This window comes from Nansenia antarctica, assembly GCF_963989245.1.
Source record: "Nansenia antarctica genome assembly, chromosome: 12".
NCBI lineage: Eukaryota > Metazoa > Chordata > Actinopteri > Argentiniformes > Microstomatidae > Nansenia > Nansenia antarctica.
This window is the reverse complement of record NC_137682.1, coordinates 1,907,149-1,927,148: the sequence shown is the minus strand read 5'-3', so window position 1 is coordinate 1,927,148 and position 20,000 is coordinate 1,907,149. Positions and strand designations below refer to the sequence as shown.

The window sequence follows — 20,000 nt, the reverse complement described above, 5'->3', positions numbered from 1 at the left end:
ACCGCCTGTATGACCTATTATCCCCGGGCCTGTGGCTCCCTAAGGGTAAGTCACATTTACTATCCAGGGTTGGACAGTAACGCCCGGAGCAAGTGAAACAATCACTGGGTTTGTTTTTGCGCGAGCCCGACGACGCTGCTGGGATCCTGGATCTGTTTACCTGTGTGCAGGAAGAACAACAGACGGCGCAGGCGGCAGACCAGACTAGACGACCGCGTACGCTTTGATAATATCTTCTTCACTCCGCGATCATCTAGTCTGGTCTGGCGCCTGCGCCGTCTGTTGTTCTTCCTGCACACAGGTAAACACATCCAGGATCCACAACAAACCCGGCAAATGTTTGACTTGCTCCGGGCAAGCGGGCAAGCGTTACTGTCGAACCCGGCTATATTAATATGCATACTGTATACCTGGTTTAGAGTGCTAGAAGACATTATGGACTGCTTACCCGGACATAGATTAAGACCAATCCTAGACTGAAATGCATGGAGTATGGGTTTAATCTGTGTCCGGGGAACCTGCCCCACCAGTATTATTTTGTATTAAGGCCGGTTGGCTTTACTTCTGTCTGACCATGAGTGTGTTTGTCCTCACAGGACAAACTTTGTGCCTATTTCCTATCCAAGATGGACAGTGCCCACCCCAAAGTACAAGAGGTTGGTCTTCTGTTTATTTGTTTTGTGTTTTTTATGTTTGTCTCTGTTTGTGTGACTTCTTGATTAGGCTGTTTCTTGACATGTATGACATGTTTCCTGTTCTCTGTCCCCAGGTGGCGTGTGAATGTTATGGTCGTCTCCCCTCTCTGGGTGGGGTGCTGGAGAGAGGGGGAGGCGGCCGCAGAGCGGAGGGCTGGACCAATCAGATCCACTGCCTGCTGGCTTCAGCCAACGGCATGCTTGCACAGCTCTACCAGAGTTCAGAGTCAGGTAAACTAGCTAATCAGGGTCAGGTAAACTAGCTAATCAGAGTCAGGTAAACTAGCCAATCAGAGTCAGGTAAACTAGCCAATCAGAGTCAGGTAAACTACAGCTCTACCAGAGTTCAGAGTCAGGTAAACTAGCCAATCAGAGTCAGGTAAACTAGCCAATCAGAGTCAGGTAGACTACAGCTCTACCAGAGTTCAGAGTCAGGTAAACTAGCCAATCAGAGTCAGGTAAACTAGCCAATCAGAGTCAGGTAAACTAGCCAATCAGAGTCAGGTAAACTAGCCAATCAGAGTCAGGTAAACTACAGCTCTACCAGAGTTCAGAGTCAGGTAAACGACCTAATCAGAGTCAGGTAAACTACCTAACGGCGATTCTCCACTACCGTCCCCTACCAGAAGTTAAGTTAAGAAGTTGTTATTTTCTTGCATTGTCTCATAAAATTGAGACGATGCTCCGAGTTTTAGTGACTGATGATGAATCAGTCTCTCTGCTGTCTGTCTCCCCCCGGTGGCCAGAAGGGGCAGTGCAGTACGAGGGCCCCGGCGTGGAGCTGCCCTACCCTCCCCTGGACGACACGGACCCCCTCCTCCTGCTGCAGCTCCAGCACAGATACAGAGCTGTGTGTCTGGCCCTCAAACACACGCTCAGGTACACACACACACACACACACACGCACACACACACACACACACACACACGCACGCACACACACACACACACACAGATACAGAGCTGTGTGTCTGGCCCTCAAACACACTCTCAGGTACACGCCTACACCCTCCTCACCCATCCCTTTTTTTTTTGTGATCAAATATTTTCTTTATTTTCTTTTAAAACAAACAAACATAATGACAAAACAAGACAACAAGGCCACATCCTGCAATCAACGCCCCCAACAGCCCATACAACCACGCCACAACACACAAATTACAATATAGCTTCTAGGTATTAGGGAGTCGGGACATACATTACAAGTCGGGACCCAAAACGTAAAAGAAAGTAAAACAAATAACCCCCACCCACCCACCCCAGGGACCAGAGGACAAGTCAGTTACAGTTGTGATAAACCTACACTCAACTCAAAAGATTTTTAAGATCGACCGCTGTGGATATCCACAAATTAATATTTGCCTCTTTAGCACCATGCATACGGGCTGTAGAGTTCCAAATAGACAACATCCCAAAAACTTAAAACCCATTGTTTAAATGAAAGTGAATGTGGAGGCTTCCAACGTGTGGCAACCATTTTTTTTGCTGCCGTCAGACCAGCAAACTGAATGCGTTTTTTTGTTTGAGGGAGGAGTAACAGGGAAAGATCATTGAGGATCAATACAGAAGGAGAAGGGGGTATAGTCACAGAGAGCAGAGCAGAAAGTTTAGAAGCGACCATTACCCAAAACTCTGTAACCTCTGGACACTCCCAAATCATATGAATAAATGTGCCCACAACCCCCAGAGGACACAGAGTACAATTGGGGTCATTTATGATTTTCATAGTACACATCTTCCGAGGAGTCATATAAGTCCTATGAATAAAATTATAATGAATTTGTTGGTGATCAGGATTCCTTGATGTTTGTAGGACATCTGACCACACTTTATCCCAGTCAAATTCTAGGTCTAGGTCCGGAATGTCCACCTTCCATACAGATCCAACTGCCAATGGGAGGTATGTTTTCTGCAGGAAGTACCCATATCATGTGGAAACTAAGCCCCTCGTACTACCCACCCTGTCCAGAACAACAAGCACCGGGTGCCTGTGAAGTGGCTCCTTCCATGGGACCCCATAGGTTTTCATGGCAGCCCTTAGTTGTAAATAAAAGAAAAAGGAGGAGCGTGGTAAATTAAACTGAATTCGTAACTCTTCAAAAGAGTGAAGACCTTTATCCCCAATAACATCGCCCAATGAATGAATACCCCCGTCAGCCCATTGTTGGCATCTAATCGGACGCCCACCAATTAAGAGTGCATCATTATTAAATATTGGTGAGCAGGGGTTCCATCCAGAGGGCAGTTTACATGTTTTTGTCATTGCTCGCCAGACACTGATTAATTGAGAAATAATTAGGCCAAACCGTCGCCTACACTGAGCAGGTGGAGTGTTGGAAAACAGCACCTCCTTCAGGGTGAGAGGGAATGTCAATCCCTCTTCCAAAGCACGCCAAGAAACCTCAGCCATGGGATTAAACCAAGTTACCAGAGGACGCAGTGTGAAAGCCCAATAGTAAAATTTAAAATTAGGTAGAGAAAGGCCTCCATCCTGTCTCTCACGCTGTAATGTGGTCAATTTAATTCTGGGTCGTTTACCTCTCCAGATGAATTTAGTAACTGCAGATTGCAATTTGTTCCAATAAAGAGCGGGGGGAGGAAGAGGCAGCATAGAACTTACAAAATTAATTCGGGGGAGCACATTCATTTTAACTATGGAAACCCTAGCCCTCAGGGAATTCGGCAGTGCCACCCATCTGTCCAAATCCTGTGTTATATTGGAAAGGAAATTCTTGAAATTGGTATTAACTGTAGTCAGCAGTGAGGGATAGATGTCAATGCCTAAATATTTAAATGTGGTAACTATCGGAATCTGGGAGGGCACAACTGCACTCCTCATGGCCTCATTTAGCGGCAAGAGAGCAGACTTGGTCCAATTTATTCTGTATCCAGAAATGGCGCTAAAAGCATCAAAGATGGACAGAATATGGGGAATGGATTGAGGAGCATCATCTACATACAGAAGTACATCGTCTGCATATAGGGATATGTGATGCTGAGTGCCACCGATAGAAATTGGTGTGACTGTGGTCGACTGGCGGACCCTCTGAGCCAGGGGCTCCAGGGAAAGCGCAAATAGTAATGGGCTGAGCGGACATCCCTGTCTGGAGCATTTAGCAATCGCAAACGGTGACGAAAAGTTCCTCCCAGTCATTACCATTGCAGAAGGATTAGAATAAATCGTCTTGATCATATTTAAAAACATCGTACCGAAACCCAATTTTTCAAGGACCGTCCATAAATAGGACCACTCTAAACGGTCGAATGCTTTCATAGCGTCCAGCGACAGCACCGCAGTAGGAGAATTAAATGAGGTAGCACCATCTATGATGGTGTCTGAAGCCAATCTGGTCCTGATGAAGCCTGTCTGGTCGCAGTGAACCAATTTGAGCATGTAAGTCTGTAACCGGCGTGCAAGAACCTTGGCATACATTTTTATTTCGGAGTTTAAAAGGGAGAGCGGCCTATAGCTCCCACAGTCCAAGGGATCTTAGTTTTTTTTCAGCAGCAGGGAGATCAACGCTATATTAACATCTCTAGCAAAGGAGCCCTTCTCAATAGAGAACAAAATCATTTCCTGCAAAAGCGGGCCTAAAATGTCCCAGAAGAGAAGGTAAAACTCAGGTTCAGACACCCATCCCTCAGACACACACGCATACACGCACGCACGCACGCACACACACACACACACACACACAGACACTACTCAAACACAACCGGTCCACACCTACACATACCCCTCAGGTACACACACACACACAATCAATGTGTACAGTAATTCAAAGGAAGGTACCAGATGTCCATGTTCTCTCTCCCTCCTCCTCCAGTGTTGACCCGGCCTCGGCCGTGCGTCTGCCCATACAGCAGGTCCTCAACCTGGTGTGTCGAGCCCTGGCAGTCAGCACCAAGAGCATAGTGAGTAACCCTCTCTCTCTCTCTCTCTCTCTCTCTCTGTCTCTCTCTCTGTCTCTGTCTCTCTCTCTGTCTCTCTCTCTCTGTCTCTGTCTCCCTCTCCCTCTCTCTCTCTCTCTCTCTCTCTCTGTCTCTCTCTCTATCTATCTCTCTCTCTCTCTGTCTCTCTCTCTCTGTCTCTCTCTCTCTCTCTCTTTCTCTCTCTCTCTCTCTCTCTCTCTGTCTCTCTCTCTCATACACACTAACAACCACACTCACAAAGGAAAAGTCCATATCAAGAAAATGTCGGTGTATATTATGTTACGGTACATGTGGGAAAACTAGGGTTAGGGTTAGGTGCTACGTCGACTTGGTACATGCTGGCATGTCTAACCCTAACCCTACCCCTAACCCTAACCCTAACCCTACCCCTAACCTTAACCGTAGCACCCTAGCACCTAACCCTAACCCTAGTTTTCCCACATGTACTGTATTACCACATGTACCGTAACATATCTACTGGAAGTATTGTGTCTTGAGGTAGTTGGTGTATGAGAAGTCTTGGCATGACTTGAGCATGTGTGTGTGTGTTTCTTTGACAGAATGCGGTAGGGGACGGGTGTGTGAGGCAGCTAGTGTTACCTGCCCTGCACAACGACACTCTGGAGGTGCTGTCTGCTCTCATCACAGCGTGAGTACACACACACACACACACACACACACACACACCTGTAAATCATTTGTTAGCCATGTCATTAGAAGTCTGATAGACGTATTGATGGCTTGGTTGTTTTCTTCATCTCTATGAATGAGTACAGTAATGTTAGTAACAGTCATATTGATTGGTTGATCCCCGGTGTGTTCCAGCGTGGGCAGTGGGCTGGTGCAGTACTGCAGCGTGTTACAGAGGCTGTTCTCCCAGACGCTGTCTGCATGGACCCCTCTGCCTGAGGCCAGCCTGGGACAACAGAGAGCCTTCAGGTAGGACACACACACACACACACGTACACTGCTTTTGTGTGTGTATATTTTTTTACTATGTTTTTAACTGTTTTTTTGGGGGGGGGGTTTTAGGCTGTTTTTGTTTTTAACTTATTGTGTTTTTAGGCTGTTTTTTTTATTTATTTTTTAACTGTAGCACTCTGAGATTCTTTTGAATGAAAAGTGCAATGCAAATAAAATGCATTATTATTATTATTATCATCGTTATTGTATGTGTGATGTGTAATGCGTCCCTATTCTTACCCACAGTGCAATGCGAGTCTCACCGTATCCCTGTTCTTACCCTCAGTGCAATGCGAGTCTCACTGTATCGCACCCTGGAGCTGTGGGTCCGGGTGGCCGGAGCGTCTGCCTGCGTGCTGCAGGGAAGCCCCACCCACTCAGAGCTCCTATTGGCCCATCTCTTGGGTGACATCACACCGGGGGCGGACTCTGTCAAGGTGAGACCCCCCCTCCCCCCGCGTTCCCTGTCAACATACTGGCAGAATTTATTTTAGAAGTTGACCAATAACATAACAACACCAGACCTCCCTCTACCAACTGTCTAAATGTTCTTCTTCTTCTCCACCTCCACCTTCTCCCTTTCTCTTCTCTCCTCTCCTCTATCTCCCTCTCTCCTGCCTATCGGTCCCCCCCCTCCCACACACACACACACACAGCTCCGTCAGTCATCCGTGGCGGACCTGGTCAGTACAGGAGGGAAGGCTGGTAATCGCAGGACGAAGAGTTTGGGTCTGGCCGACGCAGGAGCCGCCTCGCTGCAGAGGAAAGGAGACTCACTGGCCAACCAGGACACCTGTCTGTCTGCACTGAGAGGTGAGGGGGTGTCACCTGTCTGTCTGCACTGAGAGTTGAGGGGGTGTTAGGGGGGTTCAGGACCACAGCGGGGGGTGAGGGGGGCTGCACTGAGAGGTGAGGGTGTGTCTTGTCTAAGGGTCATAGAGGGTGTGTCTTGTCTAAGGGTCATAGAGGGTGTGTCTTGTCTAAGGGTCATAGAGGTGGAGGTGTGTCTGGTCTAAACACAGGGTATCCACGGTGTCTTGAAAAGTATTAAAAAATTATAAATCAATTTTGGGAAAATCAAGACACTTAATAAGTAGTAAGTCTTATCACGATTTTATGAGGTCTTGAATTTTGTAGTTATTTTTCTGAATTAGACTCTGTCCAAAGAGTTTGAGTCCTAAAAACGTTTAGTGAAAGTTCGTGAATTTATTAGTTTTATTAAAAAACAAAGATGAATGGAAATTCTGTTGTATAATAGTGGTCTAGTCCATTGCAAACTAAAACTGTTAAGTTAAAGGTGTCACTGATGTAAACGGTTACAGCTCGAAGTGGCGGTGAGGTCTGGAAAAATATTGACAAGGTCTTTAAAAAGTCTTAGAAAGGAATTGAAATTAACCTCCAGATTCCTGTATATACCCTGAGTAGGTAACATAGACACGGCTGTTCTAGTGTCAACTGTCACTTAGATCCAACTGTCACTTTCAAATTAACCTCAAGATTCCTGTATATACCCTGAAGCATCGTAGACATGGAGGGTGTGTCTTGTCTAAGCATCATAGACGTGGAGGGTGTGTCTTGGACAGTGACTTAATCCTCTCCTCCTTCACAGCCCTGAGGCAGATCATCCTGACCAGCGGCACGCTGCTGAAAGAAGATGTCCACAAGGTCAGTGTTTCTCTCCCCCACCCACCCCTCTCTCTCTCTCTCTCCCACCCACCCCTCTCTCTCTCTCTCTCTCCCGCCCACACAACAGGTTTTCCTCGGTGTGTGTTTTTTTAATTAGGACTGCACGATATATCGTTTCAGCATGGTCATGGCGGCGTGCGCCTGTGTGATAGTCACATGGCAGGTGATTTGCGATGTCAAGTAAGGCAAATGAACTAACCAGTCATGGTACAACGTTTCTGCTGCTTGATACAAAAGGAAAACTGGCGCGGTTCTCATGTTCCCTGACTAGTCTCCAAGAGAAGCCTGTCTGATGTGACATCATTCACTTAAGCAATATCACACGAGAGGGAGTGTGTTATACTGAATATCAGCACGGCTGTGATTCGGTCGTAGGAACGAGGCCGCAGGCCGAGTACCGAAGACGATCACAGCCGTGCTGATATTCAGTATAACAGCACGACCTCGAGTGTGATATTGCTTTTATACAACAGTTCTACAGCGCGATTTATTAGTTAACAGTAATAAGCGACAACAGATTATGATTTGTTTGTTTATTTAATCCTAAAAATAAACAAAAAATAGTTCCGCAACTGAACTTCAAATAGACTGTTGCCTAGTAACCTGAACACAAACATGTAGTCTAATTAACGGTCATTTAGTAGAACATCTGTGCGGCGGAGTGATACATATAGTTATAGTTAGTATATAGTTATACTATACATATAGTTAGTCCCAGTGCTGTTATACTGTATATCAGCACTCATGGAATGCCTCTAGTCCAATCAAATGACTTGGTCGGAACTAACTGTTGTATAATCAGGTTTAACCCTCCTCTCTCTCTCTCTCCCCCCCAGCGCCTGCATGACGTGGTCCTCCCCCTGTGTGTGCGTCTGCAGCAGCAGCAGAGTTGGTGGGAGGGGGCCGGGGGGGTGAGCGGGCAGTACGGCAGCGCCCCCCCCCGCAGAGAGCTGTACCGCCTCCTGCTGGCCCTGGTCCTGGTGCCCGCACCCCGCTGGCCCCCCCCCCTCACCTGCACCATCTCCATCCTCAGCCACGGACGCAGGGACCGCAGCCTCAAGGTGACCGCCGGGGGGGGTCAGACACTGGGTCACACACACACACTCTCCGCCGAGGGGGACTGAGTGGGACTGCCCCACTCAAAAAAAAAAAAGACTAGATCGTCTACATCAGTGTTTCTCAACCCTCTCCTCGGGGACCACCAGCCGTTCCACATGTTTGATCTGTTCCACCACCACCAGCACACATGATTCAACTAATCAAGTGCACAGCAATTATGGTTTGTACTTGAATCAGGTGAGCTGGTGGTGAGCTGGTGAGCTGGTGGTGGTGGAACAGATCAAATATGTGGAACGGCTGGGGGGTCCCCGAGGAGAGGGTTGAGAACCACTGCTGTAGAGTCCTTCCTTTCCTCGTAACCTGACCCTGACCTTGCTAGCAGGAGTCCTGAGTTACGAGGAATAGGAAGGAGGTCGCATTTTCTTGTCCAATCCTAAAGTAGCCCAGGATTGGAGCTCTTTTTTTATTTTTATTTTTACCTTTATTTAACCAGATAAAATCAGTTGAGAACAAATTCTAATTTTCAATGACGATCTGGAGGCCAAGAGGCCCCGGCAAGAATAGAAACAAACATCTAAACAGAAACGACTCCGGGTCGACATCCAACAATACACCCAACACATGACAACGGCAAAGACAGTGAAGATGCATCAATAAAAACAAATAGAAACAAACTCAACTAACCTATGTGTGGAAAGAGAGCGGGGGGGTTGGGAGTTGGGGGGGGGCGGGGGCGTCTACTGTTGGGCCCAACCCTCAAGCGCTATGTCACGAAGGAATGTAACAGGCCTAGGTGTCAGCGCGGGGGGGGGGCCTAGGTGTCAGCTATAGAGCTCCGTCCTGGATACATCTGGTCCAGTTCTCTGTTCGGATGCACAGTATAGACGGACGCCTTTGGCTCGCAGTTGTGTTGATGTCTCCCATCGTTAGACTGATGGCCTGCTGTGTTTAAGCTGAGTAAACATCTCTCTGACTCATCTGGTTCTCCACAAACCTGCACACGCACGCCGATATACACTCAACAGCATAACACACACACACAGTCACACACATCACCCCATACACACAGACACTCACACATACTTCACACATACCCTCCACACATCACACCACACACACATACACACACACACACACACACACACACACACACACACACACACACACACACCATAAAGAGATCATTTGAGTGTGCTGCTCTACATTGCTTTTCTACCTTAGAAAGCTGTAACCTTAAGAAAAAGCTTTAGAAAGCTGTAACCTTAAGCATGTTTAAGCTTAAGTGTTGTTTATGTCATATTCATTCATTCATTCATTCATTCATATACCAATTCCAAACACATCACGCATTCCACATTCAGTGTGATTTTTAGGAGTTGATTGTGTAGTGATCGGTCTTAGCTATATGAATAGTTGGCAGTCAGTCGTGACGGTGGTATCAGTAACAGTATTTCATTGTGTTTGCTATGTGAACAGTAGCCGGCCCAGCCTGTGAGCGGAATGTCCCGGGGTCGATCCCCAGGTTTCTCTCAAGTTCAGATCACGACTAGAAAAATAAGTTCCCGAAGAAACTTTGTGGGCTTGCGAAGTGTTGTTTTGTGTTGTTTTGTGTTGTTTTGTGTTGTTTTTTGTGTTGTTTTTTGTGTTGTTTTTTGTGTTGTTTTGCTAGATCTCTGGAATGTTAGATAGATAGGACGAACCAGGTGCTCCTCAGCTTTAATTAAGTTAAACTAAGATAACTAAGAAGTTAAACGTTTGCCTTTTAGACGAAACAAAAACAGAGTTTAATCAGTAGGTTATACTGAAGCAGTAGTGAGTGACTGCTGAAAGGAAGAAAGGATGATGTTGTTTAATCAATCAATCCAAAATATATATAGTACAAGTCATGCATTCAATGCAACTCCAAAGTGCTGAACATAAAAAACTATAGTAAATAAACAATATAAATTGTATTCTGGTTTATTTATTATTGTTTTTATGTTCAGCACTTTTTCTTCTTCTTTCTTCTCTCCTACTTCTTGTTTTATTGTCAATAAGTCGGAGAGAAGAAACAGACAGGAATAAAACTAAGAACAAAAACAAGAACAACAAATTAGGAGATAAGAAATAGGGGTAAAAGTGCAAGTTAAGGCCATAGTGGCTGAAGGCGGCCAGGCATGGGCGACACAAAGCCGGATTCATCTGAATCGGCGATGCTTTGATAACGTTTGCTTATCTGGGGGTAGTGGTGGTCTAGTGGATAGTGAGTTGGACTTGGGATCGGAAGGTTGTGAGTTCAAATCCTGCCTGAAGCCACACCACTACTAGTGTGCCCTTGGGTAAGGCACTTAGCCCTCAGTTACTCCAGGGGGAATGTCCCTGTAATTCGTAATTGTAAGTCGCTTTGGATAAAAGCGTCTGCTAAATGGCAAAATTAATTAATTAATCTGACTCTGCAAACTGTAGAAATGCCGCAAGGGACCTTCCGTATTCGTATTCCTTAGGTTCCGCCGCTGTGTGGTCGGCGATACAGGAGCGCGTTGATAACAACGACGCAGACACCCACCTGACAAAAGATCCTTGTAGAATCGAATCATGTCTGTCTTAGGTTTGTAAATAAAATGATGTGGTGGGTGGAGCATTTCTGTGTGTGTGGGCCCTACTTCAATTCATCCAGAATGTTTGGCACTCTGCACCCCATTGAGGGGTTTGTGTGTTTTGATCACATTCACTTGGATACATGCGACACATCACTGTAGCTGTGGTTGTGTTGGAGAGTAGGCTGTTGTTTTCCGTGAGGAGAAACTAGTTAGTGTTCATATTAAAATGTCCTGGATTACAAAAAAATGACCGTTGGAATGAATTTGCCTTTTACTGATCCATCCTCTCTTTCTTTCTCTCCTCCCTCTCCCACCCTCTCTTTATCTGTCTCTCTCTCCCCCCCCCCAGGTTTCCTCATTCTGCACCGAAGCCCTGACCGTATGCAACGCTCTCCTCCACCCCCGCACCCCCTCCATCACCCTCCCCCTGCCCCCCCTCATCCTCAAACCCACCCCCGCCACCCCCATCCTCACCCCCTCCCAGGCCCCCTCCCTAACCCTCCCCAACCTCCTGGGGGGCCCCGCCCCAGGGCCCCCCTTCTCCGCCCGCCACCACCTCGGCCTGGGCCCCGCGGCTCTCCTCAGCTCCCTGGAGAACCACCTCCCCCTGGTTCCTCCGGGCCTCTCCGGCCAGGCCGGCCCCCCGGGAGACCAGCTCCTCTCCCCCCACCACCAGGCGGGGGAGCTGTCGGGCCTGGGGCTCCCCGAGGGCCAGAGGCCCATCTTCGTACGCTACGACAAGGAGGAGGCGGAGGACGTGGAGATCTCGCTGGCGAGCGACTCTGACGACAGCGTGGTGATCGTCCCCCAGGGCCAGCTGCTGCTAGAGACCCAGGACGGAGCCCCCCTGGGCGGCGTACAGGGTCTCCCCCCCCAGCCCTCCGTGCCTCCAGGGGCCGCCGCCTCCCTCCCCGTCCCCGCGGGGGGGGACGCGGCGGCGACGGGGGACATCCCCCTCCTCCCCAACGACCTCCCCCCTTCCTCCTCCGTCACCCACCAGATCCTGCCCTCCTCCTCTTCCTCCTCCGCCCAACCCAACTCCATCAACTCCACCTTCCCCCCTACCCCGCTGGTGTCCATGGGGCCCCAGATCAACTCCACGGGGGGTGTGTGCCAGCTCACAGCGCCCTCTGGTGGCCTGGGGGACTCCCTGCCGGGGGCACAGCTCCAACAGATGCTACTGCAGCCCCCTGCCCCCGGCCAGCCCCCCCCCCTGGGTCTGCCCATCCAGATGCAACAGCTGCAGAGCCAGCTGGCCCAGTCCTCCAGACAGCTGCAACAACAGCAGCAGCAGCAGCAGCAGGCTAGTGAAGAGGACCAGAACGTGATCAATATAAACAGTTCTGACGACGAAGAGGAGCAGGAGGACGAAGAGATGGAGGACGAAGACGAGCTGGGGGAGGAGGAGGAAGAGGAGGAGGGCCTGGAGGAGGAGGAGGAGGAGGAGGAAGACGGGAGCGATTTCCCCGAAGAGGAGGAGTATTACGAGGGGGAGGAGTTCGAGGACTACGAGGAGGAAGAGGGGGAGGAACTGGAGGACGAGGAGGAGGAGGAAGATGGAGACATCCCTCCGTTGGGGGAGGAGTGCCGGGGAGGATTGCTGGGGGGGAGGGAGGAGGGAGAGGTGCTCAGAGGGACGGTGGAGGAAGGAGGGATGGGGAGATTCTGCGTGGAGAGAGAGAGGGAGGGCGGGATAGAGGAACTGACTGAGACGGGTCGCGTTCCGTACGGAGAAGAAGAAGGGATGAAGGCTCAGGAGGTGGAGAGCATCGGCGTCCTGGAGGAAGAGAGGGAAGGAGAGCCGGTAGAAGAAGAGGGGGATGAGAACGAGAGTGTGAACGACCCGACCATGCCTCAGATCCTCTGTGTGACCGGAGGGGCTCTGGAAGAGAGGGAGGAGCTGGAGGAGGAAGAGAGACCGGAGGCCAGGTCTCCATGGGAGCAGGGAGCCAATCGGCCAGAAGGAACTCCCTCCTCCTCAGAAGGTCAATCTGCCAATCAACACGAGCGTAAGGCGGAGGCCGTACAGGAAGGGAGGGCGGGCGCCGACCAGCCGTCCGACCAGCAAGAAGACGCCTCCAAACACGCTGCCGACGCTGCTGCCAGACCAGAGGGGAGTTCAGACGGTCAGAGAGAGGGGGAGGGGACGGAGGGAGAGAGAGAAGGAGCACAGGAGGAAGGAGAGGAGGAAGGAGAGGACGGGAAAGGGATGAAGAGGAAGAGAGAGGAGGGGGAGGACGGGGAAGGATCTGGACACGGCACTGAGAAGAAAAAGGTAAAGACACGTGCGCCACGCTTTCTGTGAGAGAGGCGTGGCGTGGCGGTCATGTCAGAATGTAGCAGTGTGTAGATACACACATCTTTATATACATATATATATATATGTTACGGTACATGTGGGAATACGGTACATGTGGGAAAACTAGGGTCAGGGTTAAGGTTAAGGTTAGGGTTAGGTGCTAGGGTGCTACGGTTAGGGGTCAGGGTTAAGGTTAGGGTTAGACATGCCAGCATGTACCAAGTCACCCTAGCACCTAACCCTAACCCTAGTTTTCCCACATGTACCGTAACATATATATCACATATACAGTGGGGAGAACAAGTATTTGATACACTGCTGATTTTGCATGTTTTCCCACTTAGAAAGAATGTAGAGGTCTGTAATTTTTATCATAGTACACTTCAACTGTGAGAGACAGAATTTAAAAACAAAATCCAGAAAATCAAATTGTATGATTTTAAAGTAATTAATTTACATTTTATTGCATGAAATAAGTATTTGATACATCAGAAAAACAGAGCTTAATATTTGGTAAAGAAACCTTTGTTTGCAATTACAGAGATCAGACGTTTCCTGTAGTTCTTGACCAGGTTTGCACACACTGCAGCAGGGATTTGGGCCCACTCCTCCATACAGATCTTCTCCAGATCCTTCAGGTTTCGGGGCTGTCGCTGGGCAACACGGACTTTCAGCTCCCTCCAAAGATTTTCTATTGGGTTCAGGTCTGGAGACTGGCTAGGCCACTCCAGGACCTTGAGATGCTTCTTACGGAGCAACTCCTTAGTTGCCCTGGCTGTGTGTTTCGGGTCGTTGTCATGCTGGAAGACCCAGCCACGACCCATCTTCAATGCTCTTACTGAGGGAAGGAGGTTATTGGCCAAGATCTCGCGATACTTGGCCCCATCCATCCTCCCCTCAATACGGTGCATTCGTCCTGTCCCCTTTGCAGAAAAGCATCCCCAAAGAATGATGTTTCCACCTCCATGCTTCACGGTTGGGATGGTGTTCTTGGGGTTGTACTCATCCTTCTTCTTCCTCCAAACACGGCGAGTGGAGTTTATGCCAAAAAGCTCTATTTTGGTCTCATCAGACCACATGACCTTCTCCCATTCCTCCTCTGGATCATCCAGATGATCATTGGCAAACCTCAGACGGGCCTGGACATGCGCTGGCTTGAGCAGGGGGACCTTGCGTGCGCTACAGGATTTTAATCCCTGACGGCGTAGTGTGTTACTGATAGTTTTCTTTGAGACTGTGGTCCCAGCTCTCTTCAGGTCATTGACCAGGTCCTGCCGTGTAGTTCTGGGCTGATCCCTCACCTTTCTTATGATCATTGATGCCCCACGAGGTGAGATCTTGCATGGAGCCCCAGACCGAGGGAGATTGACCGTCATCTTAAATGTCTTCCATTTTCTAATAATTGCGCCAACAGTTGTTGCCTTCTCACCAAGCTGCTTCCCTATTGTCCTGTAGCCCATCCCAGCCTTGTGCAGGTCTACAATTTTGTCCCTGATGTCCTTAGAAAGCTCTTTGGTCTTGCCCATTGTGGAGAGGTTGGGGTCTGATTGATTGAGTGTGTGGAGAGGTGTCTTTTATAAAGGTAACGAGTTCAAACAGGCGCAGTTAATACAGGTAATGAGTGGAGAATAGGAGGGCTTCTTAAAGAAAAACTAACAGGTCTGTGAGAGCCGGAATTATTTCTGGTTGGTAGGTGATCAAATACTTATTTCATACAATAAAATGCAAATTAATTATTTAAAAGTCATACAATGTGATTTTCTGGATTTTTGTTTTAGATTCCGTCTCTCACAGTTGAAGTGTACCTATGCTAAAAATTACAGACCTCTACATTCTTTCTAAGTGGGAAAACCTGCAAAATCAGCAGTGTATCAAATACTTTTTCTCCCCACTGTATACATATACAGTCTGTAGAGATACACATCATCTTGTTTATACGTTGCAAATGATGTAGGTCATGAAGCGGTTTATCTGCGTCAGAATGTAGACATCCCCTATTCCCCTCCTCTCCCCCCACCACCAGGCGGGGGAGCTGTCGGGCCTGGGGCTCCCCGAGGGCCATAGGCCCATCTTCGTACGCTACGACAAGGAGGAGGCGGAGGACGTGGAGATCTCGCCGGCGAGCGACTCTGACGACTGCGTGGTGACGTGCACCACGCTTTCTGTGAGAGAGCCGGGCGTGGCGGTCATGTCAGAATGTAGCAGTGTGTAGATACACACATCTTTATATACATATATATATATATATGTTACGGTACATGTGGGAAAACTAGGTTAGGTGCTAGGGTGCTAGGGTTAGGGTTAGGGTTAAGGTTAGGGTTAGGGTTAGACATGCCAGCATGTACCAAGTCACCCTAGCACCTAACCCTAACCCTAGTTTTCCCACATGTACCGTAACATATATATCACATATATATATATATATACAGTCTGTAGAGATACACATCATCTTGTTTATACGTTGCAAATGATGTAGGTCATGAAGCGGTTTATCTGCGTCAGAATGTAGACATCCCCTATTCCCCTCCTCTCCCCCCACCACCAGGCGGGGGAGCTGTCGGGCCTGGGGCTCCCCGAGGGCCAGAGGCCCATCTTCGTACGCTACGACAAGGAGGAGGCGGAGGACGTGGAGATCTCGCTGGCGAGCGACTCTGACGACTGCGTCACGGTGATCATCCCATGAGTTATTTAAGAACAGGGTTCCTGCGCTGGTCTTTAAAAGCCTTAAAGTCTCAAATTCAGCAATCCAATTAATAAGGCCTAAAAAGGTGTCAAATTTGAGTTATTCGGTCTAAAAAGGAGGCGCTAGGTCTAAAAATGTTGATCCTCCAAGGAAATCGGTCCGACCACGTCTGTTTACGCGGAAATGAGTCAAGCTGGAACCCCAAAAAATGCCAATTCGCTTCCTTTTCTGTCTGTATGGCAGCAGTGAAATCACCTCGAGGATGACAAAAAGCTACCACACGGTGTCGCGAATAGGTCTAAAATTATATTCAAAGAGGTCTAAAAAAAAGGTCTAAAATGGCCTTAAATTTGACGTGTTGGAACTTGTAGGAACCCTGAAAAACTAGCCTCTACAATGATCTGTCTCTCCTTCCTCTCTCTCTCTCTCTCTCTCTCTCTCTCTCTCAGCTGGACGAGGAAGCCATGGCCTCCATGCTAGCAGACTTCATGCCGTGCCCGCCAGACGATGAAGACCACGGTGCTTCTGCCTCCAGCCGCTCCTAAACCGGGCCTGGTGCCTAAACCGGTACCTGTACTATAAACCGGTACCTGGTTTACATAAACCGATATATTTTAGTTAGTTAGTGAGTGAGTGTACTGTGTGTGTGTTTTGTTGTTGTGGTCACTTATAATGTTTTTGGGTGTTCTACATTCTCTTTGTGTCTTACCTTTTGTTATAAAAGAAATAAACAGTCAATCAGACAAATGTGAGCAGTGTTTAATGTGATGCTTGTGTGTGGAGGGAGGGTTCTAGATTGTTTCTAGATCTCCTATGACTAATGAGACACACACACACACACACTGACCAAGTCATGCATTGTGCTGTGGGTTTCATAAGACCTCGCAACCAACAGGAAACCAACAGGAAGTGTGGGGACAGACCCCTGTCTTACTGTCACTGGTGTCAAAAGGAGAACTACATGTACAGTATTGACGGGTAGTGAACTATACATGTAGGTTACGACATTCTCAGGGGTTACAGGAAGTCTAACAGGTTTGTAAGACCAGAGAAGCATGCAGCAGCCTCGGGTGTGAGTTTGATGTGGTAGAATAGTACCGTGTGTGAGTTTCACATGATATGGGTGTGTGCGTCTGTGCATGTGCACGTCTGTCCAATCCCGCCTCTTTGTTGATTCAGACTAGTTGGGTGGAGTTGGAGGGGAAGACACACACACATACACACACTAGAAATGACTTCACCATAAGGCCTGGGTTCCAGACACAGGGTCAACAGAAGCACGGCATTCCACCATATCATCTATAGAATGGAACAGATCCGGTTCCGGAGCATGATGTTGATTCTATGCATTCCATTCTGTAGATCTGGACATAGAACCATAGAATGCTGTTCTATCTCTGCAGATCTGGACATAGAACCATTGAACGCTGTTCTATCTCTGTAGATCTGGACATAGAACCGTAGAATGCTGTTCTGGACATATATATTGAACACTGTTCTATCTCTGCAGATATCTGGCTGCCTCTGCCACACAGTAAACACACACAGAGCATTCCCAATGAAACACAACTAGTGTGTTATCAGTAGAGTCTACTCTAGTATGTATCTTTCTATGTTTCTACATGCAACTGCACTATACTGGAATGTATAATTAACCAAACAAAAACAAAGATATTAATTCCAAAATGACATGAACTCTTATCCTTGCATTAAGATGAACTCAGTTCAACTTAGTGAGTGATTAGTTTGATGCCATTTTTGCATTTGAGCTCATTTTAAGAGTGGTCATAGCAAAGGGTCTGAATACTTATGTACTTTAGGTATTTCTGTATTTCAATTGTAATTGAAACATTCAATTACATTGTAATTGACATTTCTAAAAACGTGTTTTCACTTTGTCATTCTGGGGTGTGGAGATTGATAAATTGATGCAATAGATTGATGCAAGTTATTTTAATTTAATCCATTTTAGTCTATAACAATTTAGTCTAGAACACAACAAAATGTAGAAAAAGTGAAGGGGTCTGAATATTTTCCGAATGCACTTTATATAGGGTTGTCATATTGCACATAGTGTTATTGCACATTCATTTAAAGTGTCGCAGTTTGCAGGCTTGAAATGTACATATTTGTGCCTCAGCACTACACCTGATTTTTTCAATCCAGCAGCTGCCATCAATCCGTCCAGACTGTCCAGGGCCCAGAACCTAGGTCTTTGCTGTGTTCAGGGCCTGGATGGCCCTGGGGTAGAAGCTGAGCTTCAGTCTGTTTGTCCTTGCGGCCATGGTCCTGTACCGCCTTTTCGAGGGCAGCCGGGCAAAGTGTTCGTACCCTTGACTGTAGAAGTGTGTTTTATTCACCGCTGCGTGCAGAGATGCAGAAGCTTTATACAGGGACAGGATGTTATAAATGTCATGGAAATAAATACACACATGTCATGGTGTAAAGACGCTCCAAGTTCTTGCAGGGGGCAGTCATCAGAGATATGAATATTGCTTGTTTGGTTGTTGACATATGAGTGTTACATAAACTCCAGGATTTGCATATTAGAATCTAACAGGCACCTTCTGTTATGAACCCCTAGAGAGGAGGCCACTTCCTGATGTGATAGAGAGATTAGGAGAGCATATAAACAAATGACTGGTGCTTATTGAGACAGAGAGAGAGGGGGAGGTGGGGGGGTAGCTCTTGCTCAGTCAAGAGAGAGAGAGAGAGAGAGAGAGAGAGAGAGAGAGAGAGAGAGACCAGGCCAAAATAGGGAACAGGTGGTGAAAGAAGGAGAGAGAGAGAGAAAGAGAGAGATAGAGGAATGCATTTCACATGCAATGTTTTGAAATGCATGTGAAAACTGTTGAATGTATCTATCTATCTGAGCTGAGAGCTGCCTGCTGACTAACAGTCGTGTATTAACAGCTGAGTGTCGCTGAGGGTTTCAGCCGAAGAGAGACTCACTCTGTCTGGACTAAAGAAGAAAAAACAGAGAGCGAAAAGGAAAGGAGGAGGACGCAGAGGGGAGGAAGGGCTGCTGAGAGGAAACACACAGGAGAGAGAGAGAGAGAGAGAGAGAGAGGGAGAGAGAGAGAGAGGGAGAGAGAGAGAGAGAGAGAGAGGGAGAGAGAGAGGGGAGAGAGAGAGAGAGAGAGAGAGAGAGAGAGAGAGAGAGAGAGAGAGAGAGAGAGAGAGAGAGAGAGAGAGAGAGAGAGAGAGAGAGAGAGAGGGAGAGAGAGAGAGAGAGAAGAGAGAGAGAGAGAGAGAGAGAGACAGAGAGAGAGGAGGAGTGGGAAACACATAAATAAAAGACTGGACAAAGTGGACTTTCTGTAACTTCAACTTCATCTGTACAGGGGTAGGTCTTTCCTTTGCTTTTATTAGAAATGCTCACTACTGCTGCACAAACTATTCTGCTCTGCTTCATTACATCATCATTTACATAAGGCTTTCTAAAGTACTGGAATGCAAGGAGTTACAGCACGTACAGTAATGTGTAGAGAGAGAGAGAGAGAGAGTTATGTAAACTATGGAGAAGCTTGTTTGAATGAAGATCTTATCATTACACGCACACCTATTACATTTTACATTTCAGAAGTTTAAGAAGCCTTTTTCCAATAGTAACTTACAACGTGTACATTTGTCTAACTAAGTGACTCTTCTATACATTAGTCATTATAAGAATAACACATCTATGTTCAGACCAGGGGCCATGGGCAGTCACAATGCCAGAAGAAGGAAGAATTACTTTATTAAATGTACAGTAGAGAAACTGTCCAGGGGGTAGTGGGGATGAAGAGGTCTTTAGGAGGGACAGTCAGGATGTAGCCTTACCAACCCAGACCACCAATGGCATCATGAATGACCGTTAGCAGGAGGTGGGGAGGCCAGGAAACCAGCAGATACAACTGTAGTGGTGTATATGGATATGTTCAAAACAGTGTACATTTTGACAATCCTAGATAGAGGGAATGTTCATACTGTCTGTATGTGTGTATAAGGTACAGCTTCTGTATCAAGCTGTGGTTTGTGCTATGATGTTGTATGACCCACTATACCAGTTTATCCACAAGTGAACAGCAGAATAGAAGCTTTTGTAACTGTGTCATGTTGGA

At 47.6% G+C, this 20,000-nt stretch overlaps 2 protein-coding genes across 2 annotated transcripts in view; both read left to right on the top strand.

Annotated features, from left to right (window-relative positions):
• pelp1 (proline, glutamate and leucine rich protein 1) overlaps positions 1-16,551 on the top strand; it is a 19,991-nt gene extending 3,440 nt beyond the window's left edge. Inside the window, exons 5-17 of the mRNA XM_080542623.1 lie at positions 1-45; positions 597-656; positions 770-926; positions 1,442-1,574; positions 4,523-4,610; positions 5,189-5,277; positions 5,454-5,567; positions 5,878-6,028; positions 6,248-6,404; positions 7,201-7,256; positions 8,114-8,338; positions 11,265-13,190; positions 16,347-16,551. The exon at positions 1-45 is cut by the window's left edge and continues 27 nt beyond it. Coding sequence (XP_080398749.1) covers positions 1-45; positions 597-656; positions 770-926; positions 1,442-1,574; positions 4,523-4,610; positions 5,189-5,277; positions 5,454-5,567; positions 5,878-6,028; positions 6,248-6,404; positions 7,201-7,256; positions 8,114-8,338; positions 11,265-13,190; positions 16,347-16,442 — 3,297 coding nt within the window. The 3' untranslated portion in view covers positions 16,443-16,551. The remainder of the gene's footprint in view (positions 46-596; positions 657-769; positions 927-1,441; positions 1,575-4,522; positions 4,611-5,188; positions 5,278-5,453; positions 5,568-5,877; positions 6,029-6,247; positions 6,405-7,200; positions 7,257-8,113; positions 8,339-11,264; positions 13,191-16,346) is intronic.
• A 2,668-nt stretch (positions 16,552-19,219) lies between these two features.
• Positions 19,220-20,000, top strand: part of alox12 (arachidonate 12-lipoxygenase) — a gene marked incomplete at its 3' end in the record, with an annotated part of 14,137 nt that continues 13,356 nt past the window's right edge. Inside the window, exon 1 of the mRNA XM_080542624.1 lies at positions 19,220-19,243. The remainder of the gene's footprint in view (positions 19,244-20,000) is intronic.